Source organism: Talpa occidentalis, unplaced genomic scaffold, assembly GCF_014898055.3.
Source record: "Talpa occidentalis isolate TD23 unplaced genomic scaffold, MPIMG_talOcc4v2.1 talOcc4.5, whole genome shotgun sequence".
Taxonomy (NCBI): Eukaryota; Metazoa; Chordata; class Mammalia; order Eulipotyphla; family Talpidae; genus Talpa; species Talpa occidentalis.
In genome coordinates this window covers 127,420,145-127,434,033 of record NW_023604861.1, presented here as the reverse complement: position 1 = coordinate 127,434,033, position 13,889 = coordinate 127,420,145, and the positions used below count along the sequence as shown (strand labels likewise).

The 13,889-nt window shown below is 45.7% G+C and overlaps 2 protein-coding genes across 2 annotated transcripts; both read right to left on the bottom strand.

The window, feature by feature from the left end:
* Window positions 1-202: 202 nt before the first annotated feature.
* Window positions 203-6,805, bottom strand: SF3B6 (splicing factor 3b subunit 6). The gene is made up of 4 exons (XM_037528433.2): window positions 6,612-6,805; window positions 2,928-3,046; window positions 630-768; window positions 203-461 (listed from the first exon to the last, which is right to left on the bottom strand). The coding sequence occupies exons 1-4, from the start codon at window positions 6,639-6,641 to the stop codon at window positions 372-374; spliced, it is 378 nt and encodes a 125-aa protein (XP_037384330.1). The 5' UTR covers window positions 6,642-6,805; the 3' UTR covers window positions 203-371.
* A 546-nt stretch (window positions 6,806-7,351) lies between these two features.
* On the bottom strand, window positions 7,352-13,889 carry TP53I3 (tumor protein p53 inducible protein 3). Its single transcript, XM_037528432.2, has 5 exons — window positions 13,723-13,889; window positions 12,428-12,695; window positions 10,737-10,949; window positions 9,692-9,888; window positions 7,352-7,946 (listed from the first exon to the last, which is right to left on the bottom strand). The coding sequence occupies exons 1-5, from the start codon at window positions 13,858-13,860 to the stop codon at window positions 7,764-7,766; spliced, it is 999 nt and encodes a 332-aa protein (XP_037384329.1). The 5' UTR covers window positions 13,861-13,889; the 3' UTR covers window positions 7,352-7,763.

The following is a 13,889-nucleotide window of genomic DNA, read 5'->3' as shown; positions in this document are numbered from 1 at the left end:
CAGACATTCAATAAATGACAACACTAACAAGTTCCCTTGATGGCTAAATACCTGATCGAATATTAAGAATATACAAAGGTCCTTGCTCTGTCTCTGGGACCACCTACCATCAAATAATTCTTGATAGGGTTCAACTACCTGTTTTTTCCTCCCAGTACTAAATAGGAGGGGAAAAGCTCAAGAGAAAACACTGACATATTCTACCAAAAGCTATACGTTTATTAACATAAAGTATTCAAACAGGTATCCAAGTTTTAGGGAGGTCATTTTGAATCTCAAATAAGAAATCACAATATTCACTATTAATTAAAAACACAAAAAGGTGGTGGTTATTCACTGGTTTCAGTCCAAAACAAAAATACAGAAAACATTTACTTTGGTGGATCTGTGTTGATGCCATATTTCTCCTTGAGAAGCTTCAACTGTTCTTCCTTTTTCTTTGTGTCCATCTTCTGAAATGCCTGAAATGTGGTAAGCACCAAAATTAAGTCACCGATCTAGAGTTGCATGAATTTCACCAACAGCACTAGCCAGAAAAAAACTCATACTACACTTTACCCTGCCTGGCACAGCTCTACACTGATTTCTGCAGGGGCTCTCCATCCAACGGGAACCATGGTTATACTTACCCTGTTGGCATTATAGTACAAAACCACCAGGTATCTGTTACAAACGTTGAATCCTGAGAGGTGATCACATGCATTCTTGGCATCAAAGATGTCTTCATAGACCACATAAGCTGTTCCTCTTGTTTCAGGTGTGTTTCCCCTAAGAGTTAAATTACATGAACCTAATTAAAACACACCTGCACTGACAGTTGAATACCAGCTGTCTTTTAAAACAGAAACCATAGAAAATGAAATAGTAATACATTTAGTAATAAATGAAATGGTAAATGAATAGTAATAAATGAAATAGTAACAAATTAAATTGAAATAAATTTCATATAAGTATTGTGAGGCCAATTTGAAAACCACTGGAGGAATTAAACACTATGAACATGTATGCTAAAAAAGCTTGTAATTTCTTGAATCAGGCAATTTTGTTGTCCGAGAACCAATTTCTAGTCTTACACTGGAAAGTACAGATGTCGTAGCAATGTCTTTTATTAGTCAGCAATGTCTAAAATGGGGCTTTTATTACTGTGCATTTATGCAACAGAACCAGTACTTTATTTACCACACTTATCACCTGGAAACTAGTCCCTTATTTCCAAAGATTTTGATTTTTTCCCCTATTCTAATTTTAGTTTCAATTCTTAAATGCAAGATAATCTCAAATAATGTAGGAAATAGATGTTTCTCAGCAACATTTTACTAACATTTATTATATCCAAAAAAAAAAGGAGACCCATTTAGTCTGTAGAAGGGGGTGGCACTGGAGGGAAGTTCCTACCAAGAAGATAGAAAAATTATGGTAACTAGAAAAACAGCCAACCATCATCCTTTATGGCCAGGAAAGGAGGCCCTCCAGTGTAAGGAGCGTTAATGTAGTACAGAGAAATAATCGACATATATCACTGTATATGTCTAAAGTGTACAGAACGACAGTCTGATTTTCATATACTGGAAATGACTACAAGTTCCGCTAACATTTGTCATCTCCTATAGCTACAACAAAAAAGAAAAATTTTTTCTTCTCATGCCAAGAATTTTCAGATTTACTCTCTAAAAACTCTGTATCAAAAAGCAGTGTTGGGGGCCTCCCCCATAGCGCAGAGGTTGAGCGCTGGGTTGCGAAGCTGCCTGCAGCCTCTGCAGCGCCGGTTCGATCCCCGGCTGCTCCCCGGCCACCGGAGGAGGGTCCCGCATGGCATGCAGACCTCTCCTGCCGCCCGCTGCTCCCCTCAGCAGTGTACTTTGGTCCTTCTGCCTGCTTTGCTCCCCGCTCTGGCTCTGGTGAATTCTCTCGCCCTCCTGTGCTTCTTACTGTACCCAGTGCTTGTATAAATAAATAAATAAATCTTTAAAAAAAAAAAAAAAAGCAGTGTTGGGCCCAAATGCCCAAAAATAGATGATTGGATCAAGAAGATGTGGTCCATATACACCATGGAATATTACTCAGCATTCAAAAAAGATAAACACATGCAATTTTCAGCAACATGGATGGAGCCGGAAGGGATCATGCTCAGCAAAATAAGCCAGAAAGAAAAAGAAAAATACCAGATGGTCTCACTCACAGCAGGAATCTAGAAAACTTAAATAAGGGACCAGGAAAAAGAATATAAGAAAGAAAATATCAAAATCAATAAACAACTCAGAGACACTCTATGGGGGGCAGGGGGGGCGGGGAAAGGAGGGATTGGGGTCAAAATAAGGGGGTTGTAATTGTATGGGGAATATAAAAATAAAATTTAAATTAAAAAAAAAAAAGAAAATGCCTACATTGTACAATAATGGAAAATGATGATGTAACAAATACATAAAATAATTAAAAATAAATAAATTTAAAATTAAAAAAAGCAGTGTTAATTATAGTCATTGCATTATATATTACACAAGTATTTATTTGTATTATAACTGAACGTTTGTACCTTTTGACCACCTTCCTTCAATTCTCTCTTCCCTACTTAATTGCCCCAGTAACCATAAGACTGATCTCTCTCTGAATTTTTGCTTTTTTTTGTTTTAGATTCCACATCTAGGTTAAGTCGCGTGATACTTGTCTTTCTCTTTCTGACTTATTTCACATAGAATGCCTTCCAGTTCACCCATGTTGTTGCAAATGGGAGGATTTCCTTTTTCAGAAAATAACGGAATAATATCCCATTATGTTGCTTAACGACAGGGATACATTCCAAGAAATGCATCATTAAGGCTGCTGCCCTGCACAGCCTTTGGTGGCCCCACTGTCAGTTATAAGTCTGAGATTACAGAACACTGAATCTTTTTTTTAACGACATTTCAAAAGTTTCAATTAAGACTCACACTCTGATTTGACGAATAGGTCCATATTTCCCAAATATATCGTACATTTCTTCAGCTGTGATTTTGTATGGCAAGTTTCGTATATACAAAATCCGATTCACTTCAGGTGGAAGGCGAATCTAAAATGAGAAATGTATAGTCATCATGAGCAGGGGCAAAAAAGTGCTATTGTTTTAAAAAATTCTGAATGATACATAATTCTTAAAAAGGCAAGAATAAGAATTATAACGTGATACTTGTCTTTCTCTTTCTGACTTATTTCACATAGAATGCCTTCCAGTTCACCCATGTTGTTGCAAATGGGAGGATTTCCTTTTTCAGAAAATAACGGAATAATATCCCAATAAGATATTACTGAAAATGGCAAACTCCTCCAAAAATCAACTCATTTTAGGGGAGGTTATTAGTAGAAACTAGTAAGGGGCTACTACAAAACCCAGGCTTTCAGTCTCAACATCCAAAGTCTTAAAGTCCTGAATGCCTCAGGCATGTGCGGGAAAGAGTGCAGGGAACTGTTGCTGTTTGCAAGACTATGAAACTCTCAGGTCACCCCTGTGATGAGCCTCGGAGCTTTTCAGAAAATTGTTGATATCAAGGATGTCTTCTGTCTTTTACAGCCTTTTCCTCACAATTAGCCTTTCCTGGCCCTCAAGCAAGCAGTTGTTTATGTCCTGCCAATCCTTTCACACAGCAAAATACTTATTTGAATGCTTCATTTGTTCAACAAATATTTACTGAATGCCTTTTTTTTAATGGATATATATGCCAGGCCAGGTTTTAGAATTACCTAGTGAAGGAAAAAAGACAAGTTTTCAGCTTTCCCCGAACTTATTAGCGCTCTACTTATTATCCTATCTTGCTGGTTTTCTTTTTTTCCATCCAGGCATCTGGAAAGAGGAAACCTATACTCACTGCCTCGTATTCTCTACATCAATCACCAATACTCACCGACCTCGTACAGTCTAAGCACACTCTTTTCTAAGTGCTTTTTCTCACTAAGATCTTTTAGCTGCATAACGTCTCTGTGTCTTCTGACACTTTCCACTACTACCTTCTTAATCACACTTGACACTATTTCCTTGGCTTTCTCCTCACGCTGCTTAGGCCCGTATTCTTTACCATTTAAATAAGATCTTCCACGGAGTTTTATACTCAACATTCCTTTCTCGATCCTTTGGGATCCAGATTTTACTCCTGTGCTCTTTATTAACATATTCAATTACATACTGGACACTAGCTTGCTCAATAACTGATTGAGCTGGCAACTATATCAGGTGTTATAAATAAGAGCATTATATAAATAAAATATTTATTCCTTGCCTTCAAACTAGTGGTGGTGACAAATGGTAAACAAGTTTCAGATTTTAAGTTTCAAGGTTAAGTTCAGAGATCCAATGATCACAATATATGTCTCAAGTAAATTTGCTTCCTTGTTCTGCAAGACACTATATTACACTTCTCTTTCTCTCCTCAAATTCTATCACTACTGTTTCTAACACCTGAGGTGGGCGGTGTCCTCTTTCCTGCCCATCACAGGCTCTTCCTGTGGGTCTGCTAGATATAAGCGGCCTGTTCAGCCACCATTATGGTTATCTGCAGTTCTGCATTCCTATACAAACGTCAGAACTGTCCAGTCACAGTCATATGAGCCAAACCTTACAAGGTGCCTTTCATATCAATCAAGAGAAGAAAGCTTGATCACTCTGGGAAGGGTATGCATCAAGAGGTACGACCAGGAATGCTCAGGGGGCCGAGGACAGATGTATGATAAGGGACCCCAGAAGCTGATCAGTGGAATGCCTTGTTGATAAGGTTAGGACTGTGGCCGGGGGTTTGGGGTCTAGTTTCAATTACAACACTTGGTCATCAAGCTGATAACATGGTCAGCAGACTCGTGTCCCTCAAGCCCTAGATAACATTCCTGAGTTTCACCCATCCTTTTCTCCTTGTCCTCCTAATGCACATAGCTGATGCTCTATGATTATTCTAACAATGAAAACGGCCAAGATCTTGCTCTCAGCAGCATCCTGCCTTGTGCAGCCTCCTCCACAACTCCCGTGTCTTTGTCAGTGTGGTGTTGCCCCACGTAACACTCCCTTATTGGAGAAAACAAAAGTGAGAAATGATAAATAGGCTAGATTCATAGCACTAAACTCATCAATCCATATTCATCCATATCCTCCTACTTCTCATTACTATACCAATCCCTCATCTACTCCAAACACCTCTCTAGCTTAATCCATTTCTCTGACACCACCTACGTCTCCCACTCTACTGGATGGCTCCACTGGCATACAAATACACACTATGTCACACATCTTAAAAAAAGAATAAAAGACAATTATCAATCAATTCGTGTACTCCCTGTTGACTCAAAAACTCCAGGTAGAGGGCCTCCCCTGGTGGCGCAGGCAGTTGAGCCCAGCGCTGTGAAGCTGCCTGCAGCCTCTGCAGGGCCAGTTCAATCCCGGCCCGCCAGCGAGGGTCCCACATGGCACAGTAGACCTCTCCTATCATGCCTGCTGCTCCCCTCAGCAGTGTGTTTCAGTCAATCTGCCAGTTTTGTTCCCTCCTCTGTCTCTGGTGAATCCTCTCACCCTCCCGCGCATCTGGCCTATATCCCGGTTCTTGTATAAATAAATAAATCTTTAAAAAAAAAAGAAAGAAAGAAAGGGGCCTCCCCGGTGGCGCAGCGGTTGAGCTGCCCGCACCTCTGCAGCACCGGTTCGATTCCCGGCTGCTCCCCGGCCACCGGAGGAGGGTCCCACATGGCGCGCAGACCTCTCCTGCCGCCCGCTGCTCCCCTCAGCAGTGTACTTCGGTCCCTCTGCCTGCTCTGCTCCCCACTGTGGCTCTGGTGAATTCTCTCACCCTCCGCGCTTCTGACTGTACCCAGTCCTTGTATGTATAAATAAATAAATAAATAAATAAATAAAAAATAATAAAATCTTTAAAAAAAAAAAAAAAGAAAGAAAGAAAAGGAAAACTCCGGGTAGAGCCAGCTGCATTTTTTTCCATCCTCTTTTCATTCCACCGCAGCCAAGCTTTCATCCCCGAGATTATCATCAAGGTCGCCCACCATTGCCACCTCACAATGTCTAATTATCTGTTTTCATCATGTCAGCATCTTACCACTGACCACCCTCTTTCTTGAGATACTGTTTTCCAGTTGCCAAAACATCCCACTCTCTAACATTATAATGTAGGCGAAACGCTTTTCGTTTTACTCACTGCTGTAGCCCCAATACGTCGTCTAGCGTCTGGTACACAGCAAGTGTTCAATCACTGCAATAGGTAAATTGCTTTATAGCTCACAAGTCTGCCACAAAGAAGGTGCTCAAATATTTTGTCGAATTAAAGCGTTAATGGATCCCAGGCTCCAACTACCATTAAGTAATTTATTGGGGGTTTATCTACCGACTTTCAGGTCGAGAAGGTTGTGACGCCAGGTCAAACAACACTCACAGACGCTAGGACAGGAGACTGCGGAGTCGCGGGACAGGCGTAGGGGCGGGCGTGGGGCCAGGGCCTGTAAGGATGGGGCCAGGCGGGGACTCCCTCTTGCAGGACAGTGACTGCAGGCCTTCCCCGCCGGGGGACAGAGGGACACCCATGCTCCGACCCACGCCGAAGGGAACGTGCAGGAGCTCAGTCCTCCGCGGCCCGGGGATGCCCGATACTCACATTCGCCCTCTTGGCCGCTTGCATCGCCATCTTGGCGGGCCGGTGCGGTTACCACAGCAGACCAGGGCTCTCGGGACTCCTCCGGGGCTCCTCAGGCGCCCAGCGCTCCACCTCGTCGGAAGCAGGACATCAACATCCAGGCCCCGCCGGAAGCGGCCTTTACACGCCGGAACAGCACCTTCCCCGCCGCGGCGCGCTGACGTACATCCTCTTCCGAAAAGACTCCCGGGCGGAAGCGAAGCCAGAAAGGTCCCCGGCGCTTCTGAGCGCCGGACCGGAAGAGGCGGGACTTGGGTGAGAACAAGGCGGGGTTCCGGCCGCGGGGCCCGAAACCGGAAGCAGGCCGGGGCGGGGCCTGCGGGGAGGGCGCGGGGCGGAGCCGCGCACAGGTGAGTTCGGAGGGGGCGGGGCCTGGCGGGACCCCCCAGGATGCGGGGAGTGGGTGGGGCTTCAGATGTGAACTCTGGCGGGACGCGAAACAGCCCTGGCTGTGACTTTGCAGACGCTGTACCTGGTCCCTGAGACCCTGCCCCGGCAGAACCCCTGAAAGTGATCATCAGTTTATCGGGTCTCGCCCGTAGATCCCGCAGTGACGCGCGTCCCGATTCCCCCTCACCCCGCCCCGCGGCCCCAGGATGCGCGCCGGGGTCACCTGCAGTGAGCAGGACACCCTTCTAGTCCACCATCTTCATTTCTTTTTTTTTTTTTTTAAGATTTTTTTATTTATACAAGAGCTGGGGTACAGGCCAGAGGTGTGGAGGGGAGAGAGGATTCCCCAGAGACAGAGCTGGGAGCAGAACAGGCAGATGGACCCAAAGCACTGCTGAGGGGAGCAGTGGGGGAGTCAGGAGAGGTCCGCTGCGCCTTGTGGGTTTCTCCCTGGGCCGCCGGGAATCCAACCCGCACTGCAGAGGCTGCAGACAGCTTCAGAGCGCTGTGCTCAACTGTCTGCGCCACCGGGGAGACCCTCTTTATTTCTTTATACCAGTTCTGCACGGATCAATTGATGAGGCGGGGTGAGGGCCTGAAGGGAGGGGAAGGCCTGTGTTACAGGCTAACATGGGTAGTGCCTGCTTACTGTACTGTGAATTTCCTCCAAGTTTGCTCTGGGCAGGCCTGAGTTAGTCTTAACCTGCATTGCCCCATCCTCCTTCACTGGGGCAGCTCCAGGATGATTTTGCCTATGTTCTTGTTCGACTCCATATACACATGGGCCTCTTGGATTTCAGTCACTGGGTAAACTTTGTCCAGAACGGGCAGGAGACGCTGGGGTCCCTCCGTGGAGAAGTGAGGCAGGATTTGTTCCGTGAAAGCCTTTACCAACCTTTGCTTGTACTAAGATAAAGAAAAGGAGACCATCAGCCTGGACACATCCTCCCCTTGCCACTTCCCACCCTGCTTAGCCTATTTGCTTTCTCTGAAATGTGTACACGTGTGAAAAAGTGTAACAGGTGGTCCCCAGGGAAAGGGAAAGTTCCAGGTCCCCTGTCCCACCCAAGGAAGGGTGTAGCTGAGCTGGGAGAAGGAGAAGATATGGAGATGCAGAGCAAGAAGGAGACTTGGAGTTGGTGATGGAACAGAGAGATATGTGAAGAAGTTGCGCCTGCTTCTGGGTCTTGGACTTGTACCAGGGACTTGAGGAACACGGAATATTTGAAACAGAAAATAGTTGAAACAGACGTGGGTGAGAGACCTGTGGGGAGGTTAACAATGGCAGCTTATATATTGATTTTGATTTTCTGTTTTCCTTCTGGCCCTCCTGTCCCTTTTATATGGGTCCCCACCAGAAGGTGCCTTAGACTTGTGTCAAACCTTTGGGCCTCAGCAGTCCTGCATAGGGACAACCCTGTTTGGTTGGGCATTTACCCACTAGGGGATGGCTAACTTTGGGTGCTTAATTTGAAAATTATTTTATATATTCTTTCCCTTTTCTTATTTTTATTGCACACTAATTGTATTAAAGTTCCTTTCCCTTAAAGCTCTTACCCACTAGACTATGTTTTGTCTTGATGCGGAAGACGGCAGAACCTAAAGCGGGCAGGTTTGTGATTCCTGGGGTGCTCTTCACCCTGCCCAGTAACAAAAGCACACATGGGTACTAAAAACCTTTCCCTACCAGCATGTAAGTGTATGCCCTCAAATGTGTAAGCTCTGTTCTGAAGCGTATAGGAAAATATTAATATCACCGACAGCTGAAAGATTGTTTTTAAATAAAGGCTATAAGCAGGGAGCAGCCACAAACAGGACTCACAGAGAGCTTAGTTCAAAAGGGAGGCTTAAGCTTTGCTATCCCCCAGCAGGTGTGAAACCACATGTTGGGAACCATTCCCAAAGCTGCGCCTGCTAGAATGCCACACAGAATGCCACACAGATTTCACAATATAATCTGTTGAAGGCTTACTCACCTTACTTACAAAAGAGGTATTTTAGTTCACTGAGAATTCTGTCCTTGAAAACAAAGTCTTGGGACAATTAGAAATATTTTCTAATATGGTCAATGCTTCGTTCAGTCTGAGGCCAAGTTTAAATAATAAATGAAGTATTAGCTGCCCTATTTCCAAGATGTTGAGGCTTCTGTTGACCAATTTAAATTAGTTCTGTGTAATTGACTTACATATTTACAAATATGTAAAGGAGACAAATTTCTACATACGCTCCCTAATTTAAGATGTGACAGAGCTTCCTGAGCTTGTGTAAATAAATCATTTTTTTTTTAATAGAGGCATGTTTTTATTTATTTATTTATTTATTTATTTTATTTGTTTTGTTTATACATGCACTGGGTACAGTCAGAAGCGCGGGAGGGTGAGAGAATTCACCAGAGCCAGAGTGGGGAGCAGAGCAGGCAGAAGGACTGAAGTACACTGCTGAGGGGAGCAGCGGGCGGCAGGAGAGGTCTGCGCGCCATGTGGGACCCTCCTCCGGTGGCCGGGGAGCAGCCAGGGATCGAACCGGCGCCGCAGAGGCCGCGGGCAGCTTCGTAACCCAGCGCTCAACCGCTGCGCCACCGGGGAGGCCCAATAAATCATATTTTTCTGGGTAATAGTTAATCATATATTTTCTCTTCACTCATCATTTACCTTTTTGTCTCTGGATCTCAGTAGGCTGGTTATCAGATTTCCGCGTTTAAAAAGTAGCTTTGAAAACAGAGGTCCACTGATGTTAGCTCCTCCCATCAGACCATAGAGAACCCATCGACCATCAAGAGCCAGGCAGTTGACATTTTTCTCCCAGTAGGATCCGCCTATGCAGTCTAGAATAAGGTTGACTCCAGCGCCTTCCTTATGAAACACAGAAAGCTTAATGCAAAATAAGACTTGACATATTTGTAGATATATGGGTATAAATAAAAACAGGTACAAGTGGTAAATCTATAGATTGAAATAGAAGTGTTGTGGTAAGCAGAGTTTTAGTTAGCTGAACTCTATCATACATGTATGCTACATAGTTCATCTTTTATGATCCCTAGCCACAGCAAGATGGAAATTGGCAATACCATGATCTGGTATCTCCCCTGACCCCCACATAAGTAGAGAATGGCACCGAGGCATGGGTGAGAACAGAGAAGATCTAGGCCAGATCAGGGCAGGCTAGGGTTTGCATCTAAGTCATGAAGGATCTGCACTGGGCTGTCTGAAATGTAACTTTGCTGGCTTCAGTTCTCATCTCTCCTTTTCAACTCATGGAAAAATGGAAAGGGATGAACCAAAAATAAACAGATTTGTCTTTGGAATACAGAGGCATGCACTTCTACTCACTCTTTTGGGGAGCATTTATTAACACTACTATGACCAGCTCCAAAGTGGCCTCTGTTCCATGCCTTGTGTTAACTCACTGTGGAGTGACTGGTTGGGAAGAAGAGGGCCTGGAAAACTTGCCAACACTGCCTTTTCTAAAATATGGATAAGGTGTATCATGTACAAGAATATACATGGAAGCCATCTCTGTCCTAAGGACTCACCCACCTGTCTCCATTAGTCAAAGATCAGAGCACTGGATTTTGGCCAGGGCAGGTGATATGCATTTAGCAGAGGGAAGACAGATCCAGAGCACTAGCAACCTTGAGGCTGAAGAAGATTTTATTGTCATCTCTGAAATTCCTGCTGAGCAACAGAAGTTGTTTACCTTTGGTGAATCTCAGTGTTGCTTCAGAAAAGTCCACTTCTTTGTAATTGAATCCAGCAGCTGCCCCAAGTTTTTCTGCCATTTGAAGTTTGTGCTGGGATCCAGCTGTGACCAGCGGAATAGCTCCTGCCATCCGGACAAGCTGGATGGCAGCCGTGCCCACACCACTCAATCCTGCATGGATCAGCACAGACTCTCCAGCCTGAACATTTCCTGTGACAGAAAGCATTGGAACCATTCTTTTTTTTTTTTTTTTAAAGAGGCATGTTTTATTTATTTATTTATTTATTTATTTATTTATTTGTTTATTTATTTATTTTTTTATACATGGGTGAGAGAATTCACCAGAGCCAGAGCGGGGAGCAGAGCAGGCAGAAGGACCGAAGGACACTGCTGAGGGGAGCAGCGGGCGGCAGGAGAGGTCTGCACGCCATGTGGGACCCTCCTCCGGTGGCCGGGGAGCAGCCGGGGATCGAACCGGCGCCGCGGAGGCTACGGGCAGCTTCGCAACCCAGCGCTCAACCGCTGCAACACTGGGGAGGCCCCCTGGAACCATTCTTTACTTTGCGACTGCTACACATTCCCCACACAGGCATATTCTACCACTAGCGCCTGGCCCTGGCACCAGCAAATGTCAAATCCCTTGCTTTCAGAGACCACATTGACAATTTGTTTTGTCTTATTGTCTCTGGTCAAAGTGGGAAGCCTTTTGAAACAGTTATTAGCAGTCAGATCCATATAATCTCTATTTAATCTGTGAAATAATACCAGAATGTATATCTCTGAACTATACCTGAATAAGTAAGATTAGCCACCATTCCATCTGTCACCACCTGGAGCCAGTCCCTGTTCACTCCAAAACTAGCCTCCACTTGGTCACACTGATCCAGGAACCCCACACAACCCAGGATCTTTCTAAAATGAGCTTTCCTGATGTATTTTCTCCTCAAAATGTAAAGTGGTTCTCAGTTGGCTTTTGCATCAAGTTCAGACAAGCTGCCATTCAAGATCACCATCATCTAGTCCCAGCCTCATCTCTTCACAAATGATAGTCATTGTGCTTCATAATAGAGAACCAACCTCACTGGGACACTTTCTAAAACCACCCTAGCATTCTTCTATCTGTCACCCTTCTCTTCCAAAGAGTTTCTGACCACCACACCAACTTTCCCTATCATGAGCTTCTGTTGCAATAGAGATGGCCATCCTCCCACTGCAGTGGTTGTCTTCATTCTTATACATGTGTGGTCTTCCTGATTACATTGAGCTCCCCAAAGGCAGGGGACAGTCTTCTTAGGCTCCCTTATGTGAGTTCTTGGCTAGTCTTGGTGGGATTGGGGAGTCAACTAAATTGCCCCTTCTAGAAGCTGCATTAGGGATTCGAGAGAGAAGCTCAGCATGAGTATGAGAAGCTGGGGCTACTGCTGGCTATATGTATGAAGATGTGCACAGGTATTCTGTTAACTCTGAGTTTCAGCCTCAACATCGAGCCATTACTAATGTGGTATAAGGATCTGATAATACTGATGGCACAGCTGGGTGGCAGATGGGTCTGGATGTAGGTTGGGCTAAAGTTGCCACGGGGCATGGTTTGGAGGTGGCTGAGTCAGGACGGAATTGAGCCAGGGTGTATAGAGTGTATAGAGTAAACAAGGAGAGGGAGAATGGGGGAAGGGGAGAGGGTCCCTTACCCAGTAGATGTAATAGCTGGAAGGCAGTGAGCCAGGCCTCCGGAATGGCTGCAGCCTGGGACAAGGACAGTCCCTCTGGGATGGGCATGAGGAGCCCTTCAGGGACGGTAACATACTGAGCCTGGCCCCCACCGGACAGCAGAGCCATGGCTGGGTCCCCAATCTTCCAGTGGCCCTGGCAGCCAGGCCCCAGCTCTGCCACGTGCCCAGATGCCTCGAGTCCCAAAATGCTGCTGGCTCCTGGGGGTGGGGCATACTGGCCTTGTCTCTGCAGAGAGAGGAGCACACCAAATGGTGAGCAGGATCACAAATCTGTGGCACCATCTCTGGTCCTCTTCCAATAGCTCCTCTTTTTTTCAGACAGAAAATTCAGGATAAAGACAGGTTTTGTAAGTCAGAGAAGAGAAAGGAGAGGTAATTTATTTTATGCAGATATGCGCTATGTCACATAATTAGGGTATGTCACAACTGGTAGGGTCCTTTGGCTATCTCCCTTAAGGCCCTAGGATTGCAAATGGGGAAACTGAGGCCTGGGCAAGGAAATCCTTGTCCAAGATTGCAAAGCAGGACCAGGAAGCCTGCTGAAACTCTGGATTCCTTAAGGATAGTTCCAATTTATCAGGCACCAGTTTCTGTGCTTACCCAGCTATTCTCAGAAGGCTCTGACTAGAGGTTTTAGACCAGAGGGGATGAGCTAGGAGTGTGCAGCAGAACCCTTTGAAGGGATTTTTCAAAATACACATGCCTATGTCCCTGCCTGTTCATTTTTTAAGAGTGTCCCAGGTGATTCTGGTGCACATTTCTCAATTACACCAATGCAGCTGGCCCAGTGTACCACTTCACAAGGCAGAGGAGCTTAGAGCACTGCCCCCTGCTGTTCTGGGACCCTCACAGGAAAAAGTGCAAACTTTGGAGCCACCAAGACTTCAGTTTGAATCTCAACTCCTCTTATGTTGTGGCCTGGTGGTCCTGCTTAACAGGTCTGACCCACACACAGTTCCTTCTCTAGAACACAAACGGTGACCTGAGGAGTAGACGGAGCAAGGACACCCACGCCCACACCACCCACCCTCCTCAACAAATGGTAGCGCTCTCTACTTGTCTGGAAGCCTGCGCTGACTACAGATGGACAGGGGGCAGATTCTGCTTTGTAAACAGTCCCCTATTTTGTGCACACAAGGAGATTAAGTGGTTCCATGTTGCAGAAGCTCCAGCACGCCTTCATCTCTCTGGCGAAGGCTTATTGGAGGCCCTGGGCTCCTGCCCTGCCCGCGCCGGTGTCGGATGCCCGGTACCTGCAGCAGGTCCGCCCGGTTCAGGGCGCTGGCCACCACCTTCAGGAGGACTTCGCCCTCTCCCGGGCTCGGCTTGGGCACCTTCTTCAGGTGAAGGTTTTCTGGCCCTCCGGGCGGGTCGAAGTGCACCGCTAGCATGTTCTCTGCGGACACGTGGGCGAGCTCGG